The 16,083-nt window shown below is 39.3% G+C and overlaps 1 protein-coding gene across 40 annotated transcripts in view; it reads left to right on the plus strand.

Moving 5' to 3' along the window:
* The window catches only part of si:ch211-281l24.3 (uncharacterized), an 88,354-nt gene that overhangs the window by 42,318 nt on the left and 29,953 nt on the right, over positions 1-16,083 (plus strand). For 34 of the 40 annotated variants that reach the window (XM_051678591.1, XM_051678603.1, XM_051678610.1 and 31 more), the window contains one exon: positions 13,806-14,219. The exons of the other annotated variants lie outside the window; for them this stretch is intronic. In XM_051678591.1, the coding sequence (XP_051534551.1) occupies positions 13,806-14,219 (414 nt within the window). The remainder of the gene's footprint in view (positions 1-13,805; positions 14,220-16,083) is intronic. 40 annotated transcript variants of the gene reach the window in all.

Consider the following 16,083-nt stretch of genomic DNA (forward strand, 5'->3'; position numbering starts at 1 on the left):
CATTCTCTGCGGAGATGAATATTTCCAAAATCCTCATAACAGTCTGAGGATGAATTCTCCATTCCCCCAGCATCACCCTTGGTGTGACAACAGGTACGCTCCGTAATTGAGATGGCCTGGGACATATGTCGCACACAAGGAGAGGAGATGGCGCCAGGCATGCTGTGGCACACGGTGCTTGAGCCAACACTGAAAAGGTCTCATGTGTAAAAGACCTAATTGAATGATGGTGGATGCTGCCACCATAAATCCCAATACTTTTTGAAACAATTTCAGTGGAAGTGTTTTCCCCAGTTTGAACTGAGACAGACACTGAAGAATGGCCTGAACGAGCTCGCTCGTGAGATGCGCACGCTCGCTCACTGAGTCAAGTCAGTATATTTGTTGGCTGGGAGAGAGCAAGCTCTTTGCCCAGTTGACATTGAGGCCCAGGCTGCTCAGATGTTGGAGCAATAAGTCCCTGTGCTGGTACAACAGAGCCTCTGATTGGGCCAGTAATAGCCAATCATCAAGGTAGTTCAAAATGCGCATGCCACTCCATTTCAGAGGGGCGAGTGCTGCATTAATGCACTTTGTGAACGTGCAAGGTGCCATGAATAATCTGAAAGGCAGGACTTTGATAGTTATTAACATTTTATTGATTCATAAATTAACACAAAGAAAAAAATCAACATATATATATATATATAATCAATCACTTTTAACATTAAACCCCCACTATATCCCCTCAACCTACCAAACTTCCACCCCACCCTGACCCCCCCACGAACACCCCTGTGGTCAATAGAATATAGACACACATAAAAAAAAGAAAGAAAGAAAATACAATAATCAAGGATAATAATAATAATAAAAAAACTAAACTCTAAATTACTCCCTCCACCACCCCTCCTCGAGATTCCCCCAAAAATGCTAAGTAATTGCCCCATTTCTTATTGAAAAAATCCCTAACTCCCATCCTTCTGCTCGACCCCTCCTTGAAGGCAGCCATCCTCCCCATCTCCACGCACCACTCTGGGAATAAGGGTGCTCCATCCGACTTCCATCCCCTCAAAATATCCTGCCTACCAATCATCACACTGGTCAAAACCCAAATTTCTATGAACTTATCCTCCAAATTTATGACCTCCCCATCTCCCAAAATACAGAGTCTGGGGCCGAACGAGACCCGAGCGCCCAACACATCACACACAAAACTTTGCACCTTCAGCCAAAATTCTTGGATCTTACTGCACCCCCAAAAAACATGGGCGGTGTCTCCATCTTATGAATGGCATCACCAGAAGGTGTGTGTGTCCTTAAGACCAAGCCTATACAATTTAGAAGGGGTCCAATAAAATCTATGTAAAATCTTAAATTGCATAAGGCGAACCCTTGAATCTCTAGATGTAGACTTGACGTTTTTTAGAATCCTAGCCAACACTCCCTCCTCCAATATCAAATGTAATTCTTCCTCCCATAATCTTTTGAGGGAATATAAAGCTCTGTCCCCCAGATTCTGAATTAGCAGGGAGTAATACACTGATGCCTCATGCCCTTCCCAAAAGCAGCAATCACCACTCCCAGAGTATCTGCCACTCTAGGGGGGTGCATGCTACTCCCAAAAACAGTGCAGAGCAGGTGGCGCAGCTGTAAATACTTATAAAACTGAGATCTGGGAATCCCAAAATGTTGAATCAAATTTTCAAAAGATCTCAATACTCCACGCTCATATAGGTCACCGAGTGTATTAACCCCACTCACGATCCAATCTGACCAACAGAAAGGGGACATGTTATTGGAGGGTTCAGCCATATACTTGAGGCTATGTTTAAATAAATATCCGAGTTAAACACTCTGGACACTTTTACCATATCGAGTGTAAATGCGAGATAATGGGGTGTGACTTAACTTCTCTAATTAGTTTGATAGAAAGGCTTTGCAGTGGCAAGATAGTGGCAAGAACTTCCTTTTCAATATAAAACCAGGGAGGGGCTCTCTCAGGTGGAAGCGACCAATGAGCCAAATATCTGAGACCGAACGCGTAATAATAAAACAAAATCTTAGGTAGGGCTAGCCCACCTTTGTCAATCGGCCTATGTAACTTGTTGAAATGTAATCTGGGACGCTTTCCATTCCAAATGAAGGACTTCGCTATGCTATCAAATTGCTTGAAGTAAGAGAGGGGGATAGTTGAATTTTTGAATACAAATCATTTTAATAACATTAACCTTCCCAATCATCGATAAATGTGCAATGAAGCCCACCTACCCACATCGCTAAAAAATCTTTTTATTAAAGGGTCAAAATGAACTCTAACTAAATCACACAAATTTGCTGGGAATAAAATGCCCAAATACTTAATGCCCTGTTTGGGCCATTGAAAGGCGCCCGGTTGAAAAGCCGTTACTGGGCAGTATGCAGTCAGAGCTAAAGCTTTGGATTTAGACCAGTTAACTCTGTATCCCGAAAATTTAGAAAAGGAATTGATAATTCTATGGAGGCTAGGCATAGATCTAGTGGGGTCAGAGACGAATAATAAAATATCATCTGCGTAAAGCAAAAGCTTATGCGCCACACCTCCCGCCGTCACCCCAGGAAAATCATCCTCCTTTCTTATTGCAGCTGCTAATGGTTCCAGGGCAAGACAGAACAATAATGGGGAAAGAGGGCAACGCTGCCGCGTGCCCCTATTCAGAGTAAAATAATCTGAAATTAATCAATTTGTTTGTACCGCCGCTACAGGGTGTCTATAAAGTAACTTAATCCATCCAATAAAAGTATTTCCGAACCAATATATTTCCAAAATCTTAAAAAGATAATCCCATTCTACCATATCAAACACCTTTTCAGCGTCAAGTGAGATGGCAGCGACCGGAGACTGATCATTCACTACTGAGCACATGATATTGATGAAACGCCTGATGTTATCAGAAGGGCAGGTCTTTGAATTGATACGCTGTTCCCTTGAATGCGAATCTCAAAAACATCTTGTGAAGTGGCACAATTTGTACATGAATGTATGCATTTTTCAGATCTATCGACGCAAACCAATCCTGTGGGCGGATATGCAATAAGATTAATTTCTGAGTTAACATTTTGAACAGGTGCTTTGCGAGTGCGAGATTCAAATGTCTCAGATTAAAAATCGGCCGAAGCTCGCCACTATTATATATCTTTATAATTTGTAATAGCGGCTGTTAAACACTTTGTAGGCATGACAGTCCAGAACAACCTCTATCACATTCTTTGCAAGAAGGATTTGGATTTCCGTTTGTAACACAGTTGCGTCTTTGGATGCATTTTCTATTGGAGCGTGAGACACAGAAGCAACATTTTGAACAGTAATTTGAACACAATTTTTACCAACAAACAGGAGTGGGGAAGAGGGAAACAACACTGTGTGTCTCTAAGCGAGCCTTCTTCGGGACAGGTCCAGAAGGAACAGCAGGCTCTGCATTTTGCTTAACAGGGTAGGGCTCGTCAGGAGTGCTTTTGCTGAGTGGGAGGGTTTTTCCCGTTGGCGCAGGACTCGCTCTGAGGCGGCTGCCTCCGTTTGGGCCACGGCTTACGTGGCTTCACTGGCAGCTCGGCGACGACTTTAAGCGATGCTGAGGTGGCAGGCCTGGGGTTCTTCACTGGGCGCTGACTTGATACAGAGTGGGAGTGAGCCATTTGAGAGGAAGAACTGCCCCACCTAGGCAAAAAGAGACACCGGAGCATAGAGAAGAGCATCTTTCTCTGTGTCACACATTTCCGTGAGGGTCAGCCAGATGTGGTGATCCAGGACCACCAGGTTTCCCATTGATTTACCAATGGCCTGTGCGGTGACTTTCGTGGCTTGAAGCACTAGATCCATAGTGGTGCGGAGCTCTTTGAATGTCTCTGTATCTAAGCCCTGCTCATCCATCTGTTTGAGGAGGTTAGCCTGAAATATCTGGAGCACCGCTATCGCATGGAGTGCTCAACCAGCACTGCTGCCATGTAAGCTCTTCCAGCCAGTGCGGACGTTAATCAACATGGCTTGGAAGGATGGGCGGGGCGTGATTTCCACGCCCTGGTATTCGCCGGGGAGAGATGTGCTGCTACCGCCTCTTCCACAGGGGTTAGTTGGGCATAACCCTTCTTATCTGCGTGGTCCACTTTGGTGAGGACAGCAGATCTGCTGTGCGGATCTGCCAGGTCTTGGTCAGTTCGTTATGAACCTCCAGGAAGAATGGAAAAGATCTGCGGGACGCGTTCGCTTGACGACGTCCGGAATGCAGGAATCTCTCATCCAGGCGAGACTTTTCCAATTCTTCCGTAGGGGACCACTCACAAGGACACAAAGCATCTTATTTATTATTTATTGCTACAGTATATATGTTATTTTCTAAATCTTTAAGACTAGTTCACATACTGAATAAGTTTAAACTCTAGGAGTTTATTCACAAAGTTTTCTTGAGTGCTGTGATCATTATCCCTAGTGATAGTCACACCTAAATATTTCACAGAAGCCTTGGCAGGGATATTATACAAAGAACCAGAGTCACAGCTGTGAATTGCTGTGGAATATGAAATTGTGTTCAGTTGTATCAAATGCTTTCCTGAAATCCAGGAATAAAATATACCTATCATCTTCTATTCATTCTTGATAATCTAAGATGTCTAAAACTAGTCAAATGTTATTATATATTGATCTTCCTTTCATAAAGCCAGACTGTGATTCACTGATTATTTGGGCTAAACCCTTCTTGAGTCTATTGGCAAATATACAGGTTGAGAGCTTTGCATCACTATTAAGTAAGGTAATAGGGCAAAGATTATCTATATGTTTAGCATCTTTGCCTGGTTTGGGTATAAGAACAATCAGCCCTTGTTTCATAGTTGATATTAGGGAATTGTCCTTAATACATTCAAAATTTGAAATAGTGGCTCCCTTAGCTCCTCCCTAAAAATTCAGATGTGAGGTCATCAGGGCCTGGGGATTTCCCAAACGATAATTTACATATGGCCTCATCAAGCTCCTCTATCTTGATATCCATTTCACATAAGTCTGTAAAATTATTATCTATTTGCTGTATATTAGCATGAACTCTGTCAAAAAAGGCAGAGCAGTCCGTTGCAGAGACCGATGAGCTGTATAACAAGCAATAGAATTGAAACAGCTCAAAAGTTGTGGATTGTGGACATTCATTAACAACTCCAATAATATACAGTGAATTTATAGTATTTTTTTTTCCTGTCACTTCTTTTCAAGTCTACAAAAATATGATATGTAAACAGAAATCTACATGATCGAATAAACCAGCATTGAATTTCCAATAACCCTTATTATGTGATTTCCTTTTGCTAGAATGAAATGACAGAAAATACAGCAGTGATCTTTTGAAGGTGCAGCTGAGATAGAGGTATCCTTAATGAAATCAAGTAAATTGGAATTCAACCAGTAGTCAATTCTGGATTTACAATCAATGTTGGGTAACTTTACTTTTAAAAGTAACTCGTTAGAATATTGCATTACTCCTTAAAAAAGTAACTTAATTAAAAAGCATTTTTTAAGGAAAGTGTTACTTTACTTTTGCATAACTGTTTTCTCACAGCCACTTTCTCTTCTGCAATGCTATGCATTCCATACAAATAAGCCATGCATTGCATACAAGAGACATTACAGGTCATGCTAGCTACTGTACAACACTCATGTCAAAACAACATAGTAAACAAAGATATTTAGAAAGTAGGTCTTCACATCATATTTATAATAAAGAATCAATAACATGAATATGCATGATTTGTTTTCCCATCAACATGGCAGCCAATATGAATAATGAAGGATAACCACTGTCTTACCTAAAGCAGCAAAGTCCAACACTTGAACCTGCATCATACAGTATGTCATTATACGTGGTGCCCATCGACAATGCCAGAGACAACTTAAGATGTTATTCAGAAGTCAGGATAAAATTCATTGGGGAATGCCAGTCTAACATGTTCAGGGAATAAGTCTGATGAATATAAGAATATTTTTCACTTGTCATCTCAGTGCACGCTTGTTTTGAATTGGTCCACGGTGCGTACAGATGCCACAACTTCAATGGTGCATTTTGATACAAATTGAATAGTTTTTAATGCTACCAAAATGTCATAAAACAGTTTGTTTCATGAATCAAACTACTTGTTTATTATTAAACAAAAATATAGAATATTTTTAGAAACTAAGACATTTTTTCTGCATATACAATCGATGTAGAACTTTGCTCGGAGCGACTTATCCTGAGTCTTTTCTCATCCCATTCTCCTAGTTACAGGGGAGCTTTAACATGGAGCAGTTTGGCTGAATAAGTCAGTGAATTGAGCAAGTATTTCACCCTGTGTATCTTGTCATGTTCAGTGGAAGACTAGTCTTATAATCCCTCTGCCTAAACACGTTTTCTGATTTTTTTAATGCAGTGTGTATTAACACATGAATCAACCACGTTTCACTCAAACAAATGTTGACCTCATATTACTTTAAAACACGAAATGCGCATGCATGTTAGCGAGTTGATTGACAGGAGATGTCTGTATCTAAAAGTTGATTGGCTCTTTTACCTGCAAGGTGGGACTTCCTTTCTTCATCAATTGACTGTTGGATACGAGAGCTTCTTTGTTGGGCGTTCCAATTTCTCCCATTCATCTAAATAGAAGTGACTCGTCTCTATATGCCAAATAGTCTCTGGCTTCACACTCTATAGAAATACAATGCCAATCATGCACTATGTCTCCTCCCCGAAGTTTGCACACTTTTACTCCTAATTTCTCACAATACAGGGACAGTAGAAAGGGACAATTTGACAGGGATTTTCATTATGTTATAATTATATATTAATACAAATCTCAAACCGCCTAGTTTGAAAAAACAAAATAATAATAGTAACAGTAGGGATCAGATTCCAAATAGAGGAGGGATTGTTAATAAAGTTCATTATCCAATTTACTTTGAAGGTGTTCAAAGTGGCAAAATCAAGAAAGTTTAACCCCCCATTCTCAGTAGTTCATTATTACAGGTTTTATTTTTCCATACAAAGTTAAGGAGAATTTTATAAATTTTCTTAGTAATGATGGTGTCAACATTCAGAGAGAGAACAGCATATGTTAACCTTGGCAGACCCTCTGCTCTAGCTAGTAAGATTCTAATTCTTAAAGAGAGATCTCGCTGGATCCACAAATACAGCCTTTTTTGTGTACTCTCAATTAATGGATTGAAATGTAAAGAGCATCTTTCTAATTCATTTCTCATTGTAACAATTCCTAAAAATGAAACCTGATCTTTTATCTGAATAATACAGATTTCAGAAATATTACACTTTCTGACAGACATCAAAAACAGGCCTGACACTTTGGAAAATTACTGGATATACGGTAGTGCTAAAGCAACTAGGTTAGCATCTTGCACAAAAAGAGTAGTATCATCAGCCAACTGACTGATGCGTATCTGTTTGTCAACAATAGAGATACCACAGAGACCACTATTGGACTGCAAACCTGCAATTTCAGATATTTCCTCCAAAGACATGAAATCAAAATGATGGGTTTGAGATAATTTCAGGATCAGGCTATCTTCTAAAGCTCTTCTTGTTTTTGGCCATATTTGCCCCAACTCTTCTTAATTAGTGATTAACTCTTTAATTTTTTCTTTAACTTGTTGTAATTCTAAAAGTTAACTGTTAAGTTTCCACAAAGAGGCTTTGCTATGTCCTGGTGCATAATCTGCTGTTAAAGGGGTATTAATAAAGATAGTTTTGTGATCTGTCAAGGGAGTACATTGAATGCCAACAGGTCATAATTGGACATACATCTTGATATGAGCCAATAATAAATACGAGATTGCCTTGACTCAAAATTGTAGAGAATCTTTCTCTCCAAATGTCCACCAAATCAAACGTATCTATTACGGCTAATAGTGCTGGGCAAGAACAAGCCATTGGGTGGATATCCATCCAAAGAATTGTCAAAAGTTACATTAAAATCTAGGATAAAAGATGCATTAGGGAATTTATTCAACCAATATGTATACTTCTCATCTAATTTGTCAAAAGATATTTAATTATCCAGTGAAGTGTTGTACCCATATATGCTGCCCAGAATTACTGTTTGTTGATTCAATGAAATCACAAAAAAAAAATAAAAGTGACCCAAACTATCAGAATCTGGAAAAATGGTCGGAGGTCGGAGGTTTTGCCATCTTTTCACACATTTTCCCACTGAGAGCATGATGAAAAGATAACTTTTATGCGGCAAGAAGATTTTTCAGCAGTAGAATGAGGCCCCAATCAAGGAGCGATGTTAACTCCGTGCGGCAGCTTTGCAGCGATGCTTGGCGAAACCTGGCTGAAGAGTTTGATGATTATTTGCTTCACATTCTCTTCTGCTTTCTCCAGAATTCCAGCACAGGCAGATTCCACCTTCTCTTGTAAGCATCCAAATTGTTAGACCTTTCATGAAGTTTGGCATTCTCTTTCTCAAGTTTTTCCATTTTCTTTTCGAGTCCTTCAGTTTTTTCAGTCAAACTCTTTACCTGCTCACCGTGGTATTCCAAGGAGTTGATTATTTGTTTAATTGAAGCTGTGTTCTCAATGATCGTTTTTTTCAACACCCTGGATTCGGCATAGAGTATCTTTGTGTATGGCCTCCATTCTCTGCATGAATCTCAGAGTATTGAGGACTGAGCTGCGAAAGCTATGCCCCTTTATAAAAAAAATTATATGCTGAAATTTTAAAATGTAGCACACATACCATAATTTACATTACCCTTCTATGGCTGTTTGCCAGAAAGAATAAAAAATCTAGGTATTTTATAGGTGTTTGTGATTGACAACTTTTAAAATACATCACTTATCTATGATAATGTAAACAACACATGAATCTGATTTAAAAAAATAAATAAAAGGGTGACATGATTACAGAAATTAAAAGATGAAAAAGTTATTTTCAATATCATGATGAAACAATTACATTAAAATCAGTTCATGTGTAGGGTCTAAATTTCCCTTAATGCCGACTGAGAGAGTTATTGTTGTGCATTAAAACATGTTCAAAACAATGCAAGGAATGCAAAAAAAACAACAACAAAAAAAAAAACCCTAAAAAGCAGGGTCACTTGGCGCGTCATGTCCTGTACAATAGAGGTGGTAGAGCAGTTGTTTGGTACAGGGGCCACATCGGGCTTCAAATGAATAATTCAAACAAAAATGAAAATTCTCTCATCATTTAGTCACCCTTATGCCATCCCAGATGTGTATGACTTTCTTTCTTCAGCAGAACATTAAGATTTTTAGAAGAATATTTCAGCTCTTTTGGTCCATACAATGCAAGTGAATGGGTGCCAACATTTTGAAGCTCCAAAAATCACACAAGTCAGCATAAAAGTAGCCTAATCCATGTGACTCCAGTGGTTAAATCCATAACTTCAGAAGTGATATGATAGGTGTGGGTGAGAAACAGATCAATATTTAAGTACATTTTTACTATAAATTCTCCTCCCTGCTCAGTTAATCTCCACTTTAACTTTCACATTCTTCTTTTGTTTTTGGTGATTCACATTCTTCATGCATATCGCCCGCTACTGGGCAGGGAGAAGAATTTCTAGCAAAAATGGACTTAAATATTTATCTTTTTCTCACATATAACTTATGAAGTCATGGATTTGACCACTGGAGTCATATGGATTACTTTTGTGCTGCCTTTATGTGCTTTTTGGAGCATCAACATTTTGGCATTCGTTCACTTGTATTGTATGGACCTACAGAGCTGAAATATTTTTCTAAAAATCTTAATTTGTGTTCAGCTGAAGAAAGAAAGTCAAACACATCTGGGATGGCATGAAGGTGAGAAAATTATGAGAATTTTCATTTTTGGGTGAACTATTTCTTTAAAGGTGCAGTATGTAACAATTTTCATGTAATATTCGCCTTTTTTTTTTGCCAATGTGTGAACGGCTTGTAATGCAACTTAAAAAATGAGCCCTTCCCGGACTTCCTAGGTTGCCTATTAAAGCCTGTAGACTGATTTTCATGCAAAGGGAGTGGGTTGCTTTTACCGGGAAAATCCAAAGGATGTGACATTTATGCGCATTTCCGAGAGCATTGACTCAGTGCTTCCGCTATTTAACAGTGTCAAAAGACAGTCTGCAACACTAGGTAACGTTATCTTAGAGATGGAATCCAGCAAACGTCCGGTGAACTATCCTATTAAGGCTTGTTGGCATAAAACATCTGTGATGCTTCATTCTTGTCTGATATATTAGTCCTTTAAAATGAAATGAGTAAACCGAATGTGTGAACTCTCCCTACACTCCGACAGTGCGATCTCTGTGTAGGACACAAAATTCTAAAATCACATTATATTATTAAAAATCACATTTTAATGATTAAACATTAAAATGGCACTGATCTGCAGTGAATTAAATAACATTGGGTTACTTGTTCATCATATTCATCTTCATGTATGAATGTAAAGTATATAATATGCACTTCCTCTGCTTTTAAAAATAGTGATGATGCATGTTTGAGAATGTTACATTTTAATTTACATGGTCTTAAAAAGGTCTTAAATTGAACTTCATGAAACCTTCAGAAACCCTGTTTCTTTTTCTGTTTCAAAGATAAAAAATATATTTGTGCATCATTTTATAATTTTTGGATGTTGGGTGCAAATGAATAAGTAGTCAGTGTAATATTTTATCAACAATAGTCCCTTTAGAACTTTAGAGAGGTGCTAATGTTGGTTTGTTTTGCATAATAATGCTTGTTTGACAGTTGCTGTGCAAATAATATGAAGCATCGGATTAATTCAGGCAGGTCATGTTAGTCAAGCTCCTAGTTACACCTGCAGCGCCTGCAGTCTCTCCTGAACGCCGCCTGAGGTCGCCATCTCCAGAGTACCCTCCCTTCACGAACTACATTTCCCATAATCCCCTGCTCAGACTGATTACACTCTCACCTGTTTCATATTATCTCTGACTATTTAAGTTCCCTGTTTACAGCATTCAGTGCAAAGTCTTGTTCTGCAATTCTGAGCGTTATTACAATTCCTGTTTTCACTCCTGCCTGTTCATTGTATTTCCCAGCCTGCTTGTGTGTTTTTGGACCTATTGCCTGTTTACTGGATTACTCCTCTGTCTCTCGGATTTACTTGGTTTGCATTTTTTGGACTGTCTTCCTGTGTACCAAACCCTTGCCTGCTTTTTCATTTATCCTTTTATTTGCTACTTTGTTGTACTATTTATACTGTTATTAAACTGCACCAGGATCTTAACTGCCCCGGAGTATTTGCTACACTCCTAATCAGCAGATCATGAAGTCTACTGATAAAAATTAGACAAATATCAGAGGAGTTCTTTTCAAGACCCCTGTTATTTCTCTCAGCTGCCTCTCTATTGCTTGGATGCAATCTGCTCTTAACATTCTCCTCGATTTTCAGCTCTACCTCATCTGACGGCCCTTTGACTCTAGTCTGCTTAATATCTGGTTTGATAATCTGTGTTCTTAATGTGTTTTTAGGAATTCCAGAATGGCAATCCATTGTAAATCTATATACACTGTGTTATTATACCTTGTTCTTGAATGACCAATTTGCTAATTACTTGAAGTTAAATCAACTGTCCATTCAGTGAACATGCAAATGAAATGTTCACTAAGTTGTAATGGAATTTTGCTGGATCTGTTCTGTTACCTCTGGAGGGTTTATTCTTTGCTCTTCTTGCTCTTTCATGTATGAGTGCATGGATGGACAGGGAGTTTTTCCAGAACAAAACCCATACTACCTACAGATTGCTTCAAATTGTCAATACATTTTAGATTATATTTTATTTGATGGAAGTGGTCCTGGCTGAAATGTAGTTTTTCTGAGCTAGATTTAATCTTTATTATAAATGTATTAACATATGAATGCATTAATGCAACACCATAACGAGAACAAGCATGAATAAATAAAGGAAAGAGATGACTACATGAAAGTGCAGAATGCTGACTGAGTGCACATACCAAATTCATCAACAGTACCATCAAAACAAATTACAGTCATGAAAAAGAAAGTACACCCTCCTTGAATTCTATGGTTTTACATATCAGGACATAATAAAAATCATCTGGTCCTTAGCAGGTCTTAAAATTAGGTAAATACAACCTCAGATGAACAACAACACAACACATTACACTGTGTCATGATTTATTTAACAAAAATAAAACCAAAATGGAGAAGCCATGTGTGAATATCTAAGTACACCTTATGATTCAATAGCTTGTAGAACCACCTTTAGCAGCAATAACTTCAAGTAATCGTTTTCTATATGACTTTATCAGTCTCTCACATCGTTGGAGGAATTTTGGTCCATTTTTCTTTACGTTGCTTCAGTTCATTGAGGTTTGCGGGCATTTGTTTATGCACAGCTCTCTTAAGGTCCCGCCACAGCATTTCAATCGGGTTGAGGTCTGGACTTTGACTGGGCAATTGCAACACCTTGATTCTTTTCTATTTCAGCCATTCTGTTGTAGATTTGCTGGTGTGCTTGGGATCATTGTCCTATTGCATGACCCAATTTCAGCCAAGCTTTAGCTGTCAGATAGATGGCCTCACATTTAACTCCAGAATACTTTGGTATACAGAGGAGTTCATGGTCGACTCAATGACTGCAAGGTGCCCAGGCCCTGTGACTGCAAAACAATCCCAAATCATCACCCCTCCACCACCGTGCTTGACAGTTAGTATGAGGTGTTCGTGCTGATATGCTGTGTTTGGTTTTCGCCAAACGGGGCGCTGTGCATTGTGGCCAAACATCTCCACTTTGGTCTCGTCTGTCCAAAGGACATTGTTCCAGAAGTCTTGTGGTTTGTTCAGATTCAACTTTTCAAACCTAAGCCGTGCTGCCATGTTCTTTTTAGAGAGAAGAGGCTTTCTCCTGGTAACCCTTCCAAACATACCATACTTGTTCAGTCTTTTTATCATTATTGTATGGTCATGAACTTTAACATTTAACATGCTAACTGAGGCCTGTAGAGTCTGAGATTTAACCCTTGAGTTTTTTTTAAATTTCTCTGAGCATTGCACAGTCTGACCTTCGGATAAATTTGCTGGGATGTCCACTCCTGGAAAGATTGGCCACTGTCTTGAATGTTTTCCACTTGTGAATAATCTTTCACACTGTAGAATGTTGGACTTTAGATTGTTTGGAAATGGCCTTATAACCTTCCCCAGACTGATGGGCAGCAGCAATTGCTTCTCTAAGATCATTGCTGATGTCTTTCCTCCTTGGCATTGTGTTAACACACACCTGAATGCTCCAGACCAGCAAACTACTAAAACTTCAGCTTTTATAGAGGTGGTCACACTTGCTGATCATCAATTAATCAAGGGCATTTGATTAGCAGCACCTGACTGCTACTAAGCCTCTTAATTCCTATGGAAGCAATAAGGGTGTACTTAGTTTTTCACACATGGCTTCTCCATTTTGGCTTTATTTTTGTTAAATAAATCATGACATGGTGTAATATGTCATGTGTTGTTGTTCATCTGAGGTTGTATTTACCTAATTTTAAGACCTGCTGTGGACCAAATGATTTTTATTATGTCCTCATACGTAAAACCATAGAGTTCAAGGAGGGCATACTTTCTTTTTCACATGACTGTATAATGCTATTAGAACACACATTTCATATATCACAATACTTTTTTACTGCAGTGGCCTTTGTCTCCTGTTTTTTATTTGTATTAAACATGAGGAAATTGTTATTAGAAAAATGTAGTGTATCACTCTGAGCACTGTTTTTTTTTTTCATCTCACCTATCTAATAAAATATCTGTTTGTGTAGATTCACTTCACCAGAGAAGGAAACCTTTGAGGAATGGGAGAATAGAAAGAGATTGTTTGTTTTAAATCATTGCCTGCAAGCTGCTCTTCACCAAAAAGAAGCCATAGGAAAAACTATGGAGACACTACTGTCATCTGTGTATTATGAGAAATCAGATTTCCTGCTGGATATGTACTCGATTGCAAATGAATATGAGACTCAAACAGGCAGGAGTGTCCTTCCAGCCTTACAGCCAATTTATCAGTCAGCTCCTGCAGTCTGGTATATAGACATCTCAGAAGGAAAGAGCTCCATCCTCCTGGAAGTGCTGAAACTCCAAACAGCGAAGAAACCAGTAGAGCTGAAACGCTTGTCACTGGTAGAGGGTGATTTTAGGGGATTCCTCCAGTGTCTGCCCTACATCTCTGAACTGAGGTAAAACTTTGACACAAATCAACTAAAGTATTTTAACTTGTATGTTTGGCAACTGATATTGTTGGATTTTATTTAATCATTTATGGTTTGTTTGGCACAAAACTCCACAGAAAAAGACACATTTGCTAGTGGAATTTGTACACCAAATAGTGTTGTTTTATTTCTTGATTCAGAATGAGAAATTTAGCAACTCTGAATGGGTTGGCTTAAAATATTAGGCCAATGCCGTGGTTCTCAGACTTTTCTGGCTAAGTACCAGCTTCAAATCAGACCAATCAAGTACCACCTTATCAACACTAATATATATATATATATACAGTTGTGCTCAAAAGTTTGCATATCCTGGCAGAAATTGTGAAATTTTGGCATTGATTTTGAAAATATGACTGATCATGCATCACGTCTTTTATTTAAGGATAGTGATCATATGAAGCCATTTATTATCACATAGTTGTTTGGCTCCTTTTTAAATCATAATGATAACAGAAATCACCCAAATGGCCCTGATCAAAAGTTTACATACCCTTGAATGTTTGGCCTTGTTTTAGACACCTGTTAAGGCCAAACATTCAAGGGTATGTAAACTTTTGATCAGGGCCATTTGGGTGATTTCTGTTATCATTATGATTTAAAAAGGAGCCAAACAACTATGTGATAATAAATGGCTTCATATGATCACTATCCTTAAATAAAAGACAGTTTTTTTGCATGATCAGTCATATTTTCAAAATCAATGCCAAAATTTCACAATTTCTGCCAGGGTATGCAAACTTTTGAGCACAACTGTGTGTGTGTGTGTGTGTGTGTGTGTGTGTGTGTGTGTTTGTGTATATATATATATATATATATATATATATATATATATATATAAGAAATATCTTGCATGCATAAGTATTCAACCACTGTGTTGTGGAAGCTGCCAGGTTTCACCGATGAAAGAAATTGCCCTAATGAGGACACAATTACTTTACCATTGGCATCCACCTGTGCATCATTAAAGTTGCAATCACAGAGCATTCCACAGAAGTTAGAGGAGGACGAGCAGCAAGTCCTGTTCAATGCGCCGTATGGGCCCAACCGGACTTGGTTCTCGGATCTGATGCTCCTGGCAGCTGCACCTCCCTGGCGCATTCCTCTGAGGCAGGACCTTCTCAGGGGCAGGGCACGCTCCAGCACCCACGGCCAGACCTCTGGAATCTCCATGTCTGGCTCCTGGAAGACCTAGCGGGTCATGTAATCTTGAGACCCCAGCCTGGTTACGTGCCCAAAGTTCCCACCACTCCTTTTTGGGACCAGATGGTGAACCTTTAAGTGCTCCCTTCAGAGGAAGAAGACCCAGCCTTGTCGTTTCTGTGTCCAGTTCGCACCCTGTGCATCTATCTGGACCGCACACAGAGCTTTAGATGCTCGGAGCAGCTTTTTGTCTTTTTTGGAGGATATCAGAAGGGGAAAGCTGTCTCAAAGTAGAGGCTAGCTCATTGGATTGTGGATGCCATTTCTCTCGCATAACAATCTCAGGACTTGCTGTGACCCTTGGGAGTCCGGGCGCACTCTATTAGAGGTGTTGCGTCCTCCTGGGCACTGGCAAGGGGGGGCCTCTCTAGCAGACATATGCAGAGCTGTGGGTTGGGCTGCACCCATTACTTTTGCAAGATTTTATTACCTACACATAGAACTGGTTTCGACCCGAATGTTACGCGGTAACAGCAGGTAGACCGGGTGGCCGGTTGGGTGTATCGCTTGCATTGTGACTTTCCCCTTTTTCAAAAGGTGATAATGTGCGCCTTTTTGTCCACAACACCACTATTCGGTGACAAACTCGGCGAAGGAGTAACGGCACCAGGCCCAATACTCATGGTATGCC

Source organism: Myxocyprinus asiaticus, chromosome 39 (genome assembly GCF_019703515.2).
Source record: "Myxocyprinus asiaticus isolate MX2 ecotype Aquarium Trade chromosome 39, UBuf_Myxa_2, whole genome shotgun sequence".
Lineage (NCBI taxonomy): Eukaryota > Metazoa > Chordata > Actinopteri > Cypriniformes > Catostomidae > Myxocyprinus > Myxocyprinus asiaticus.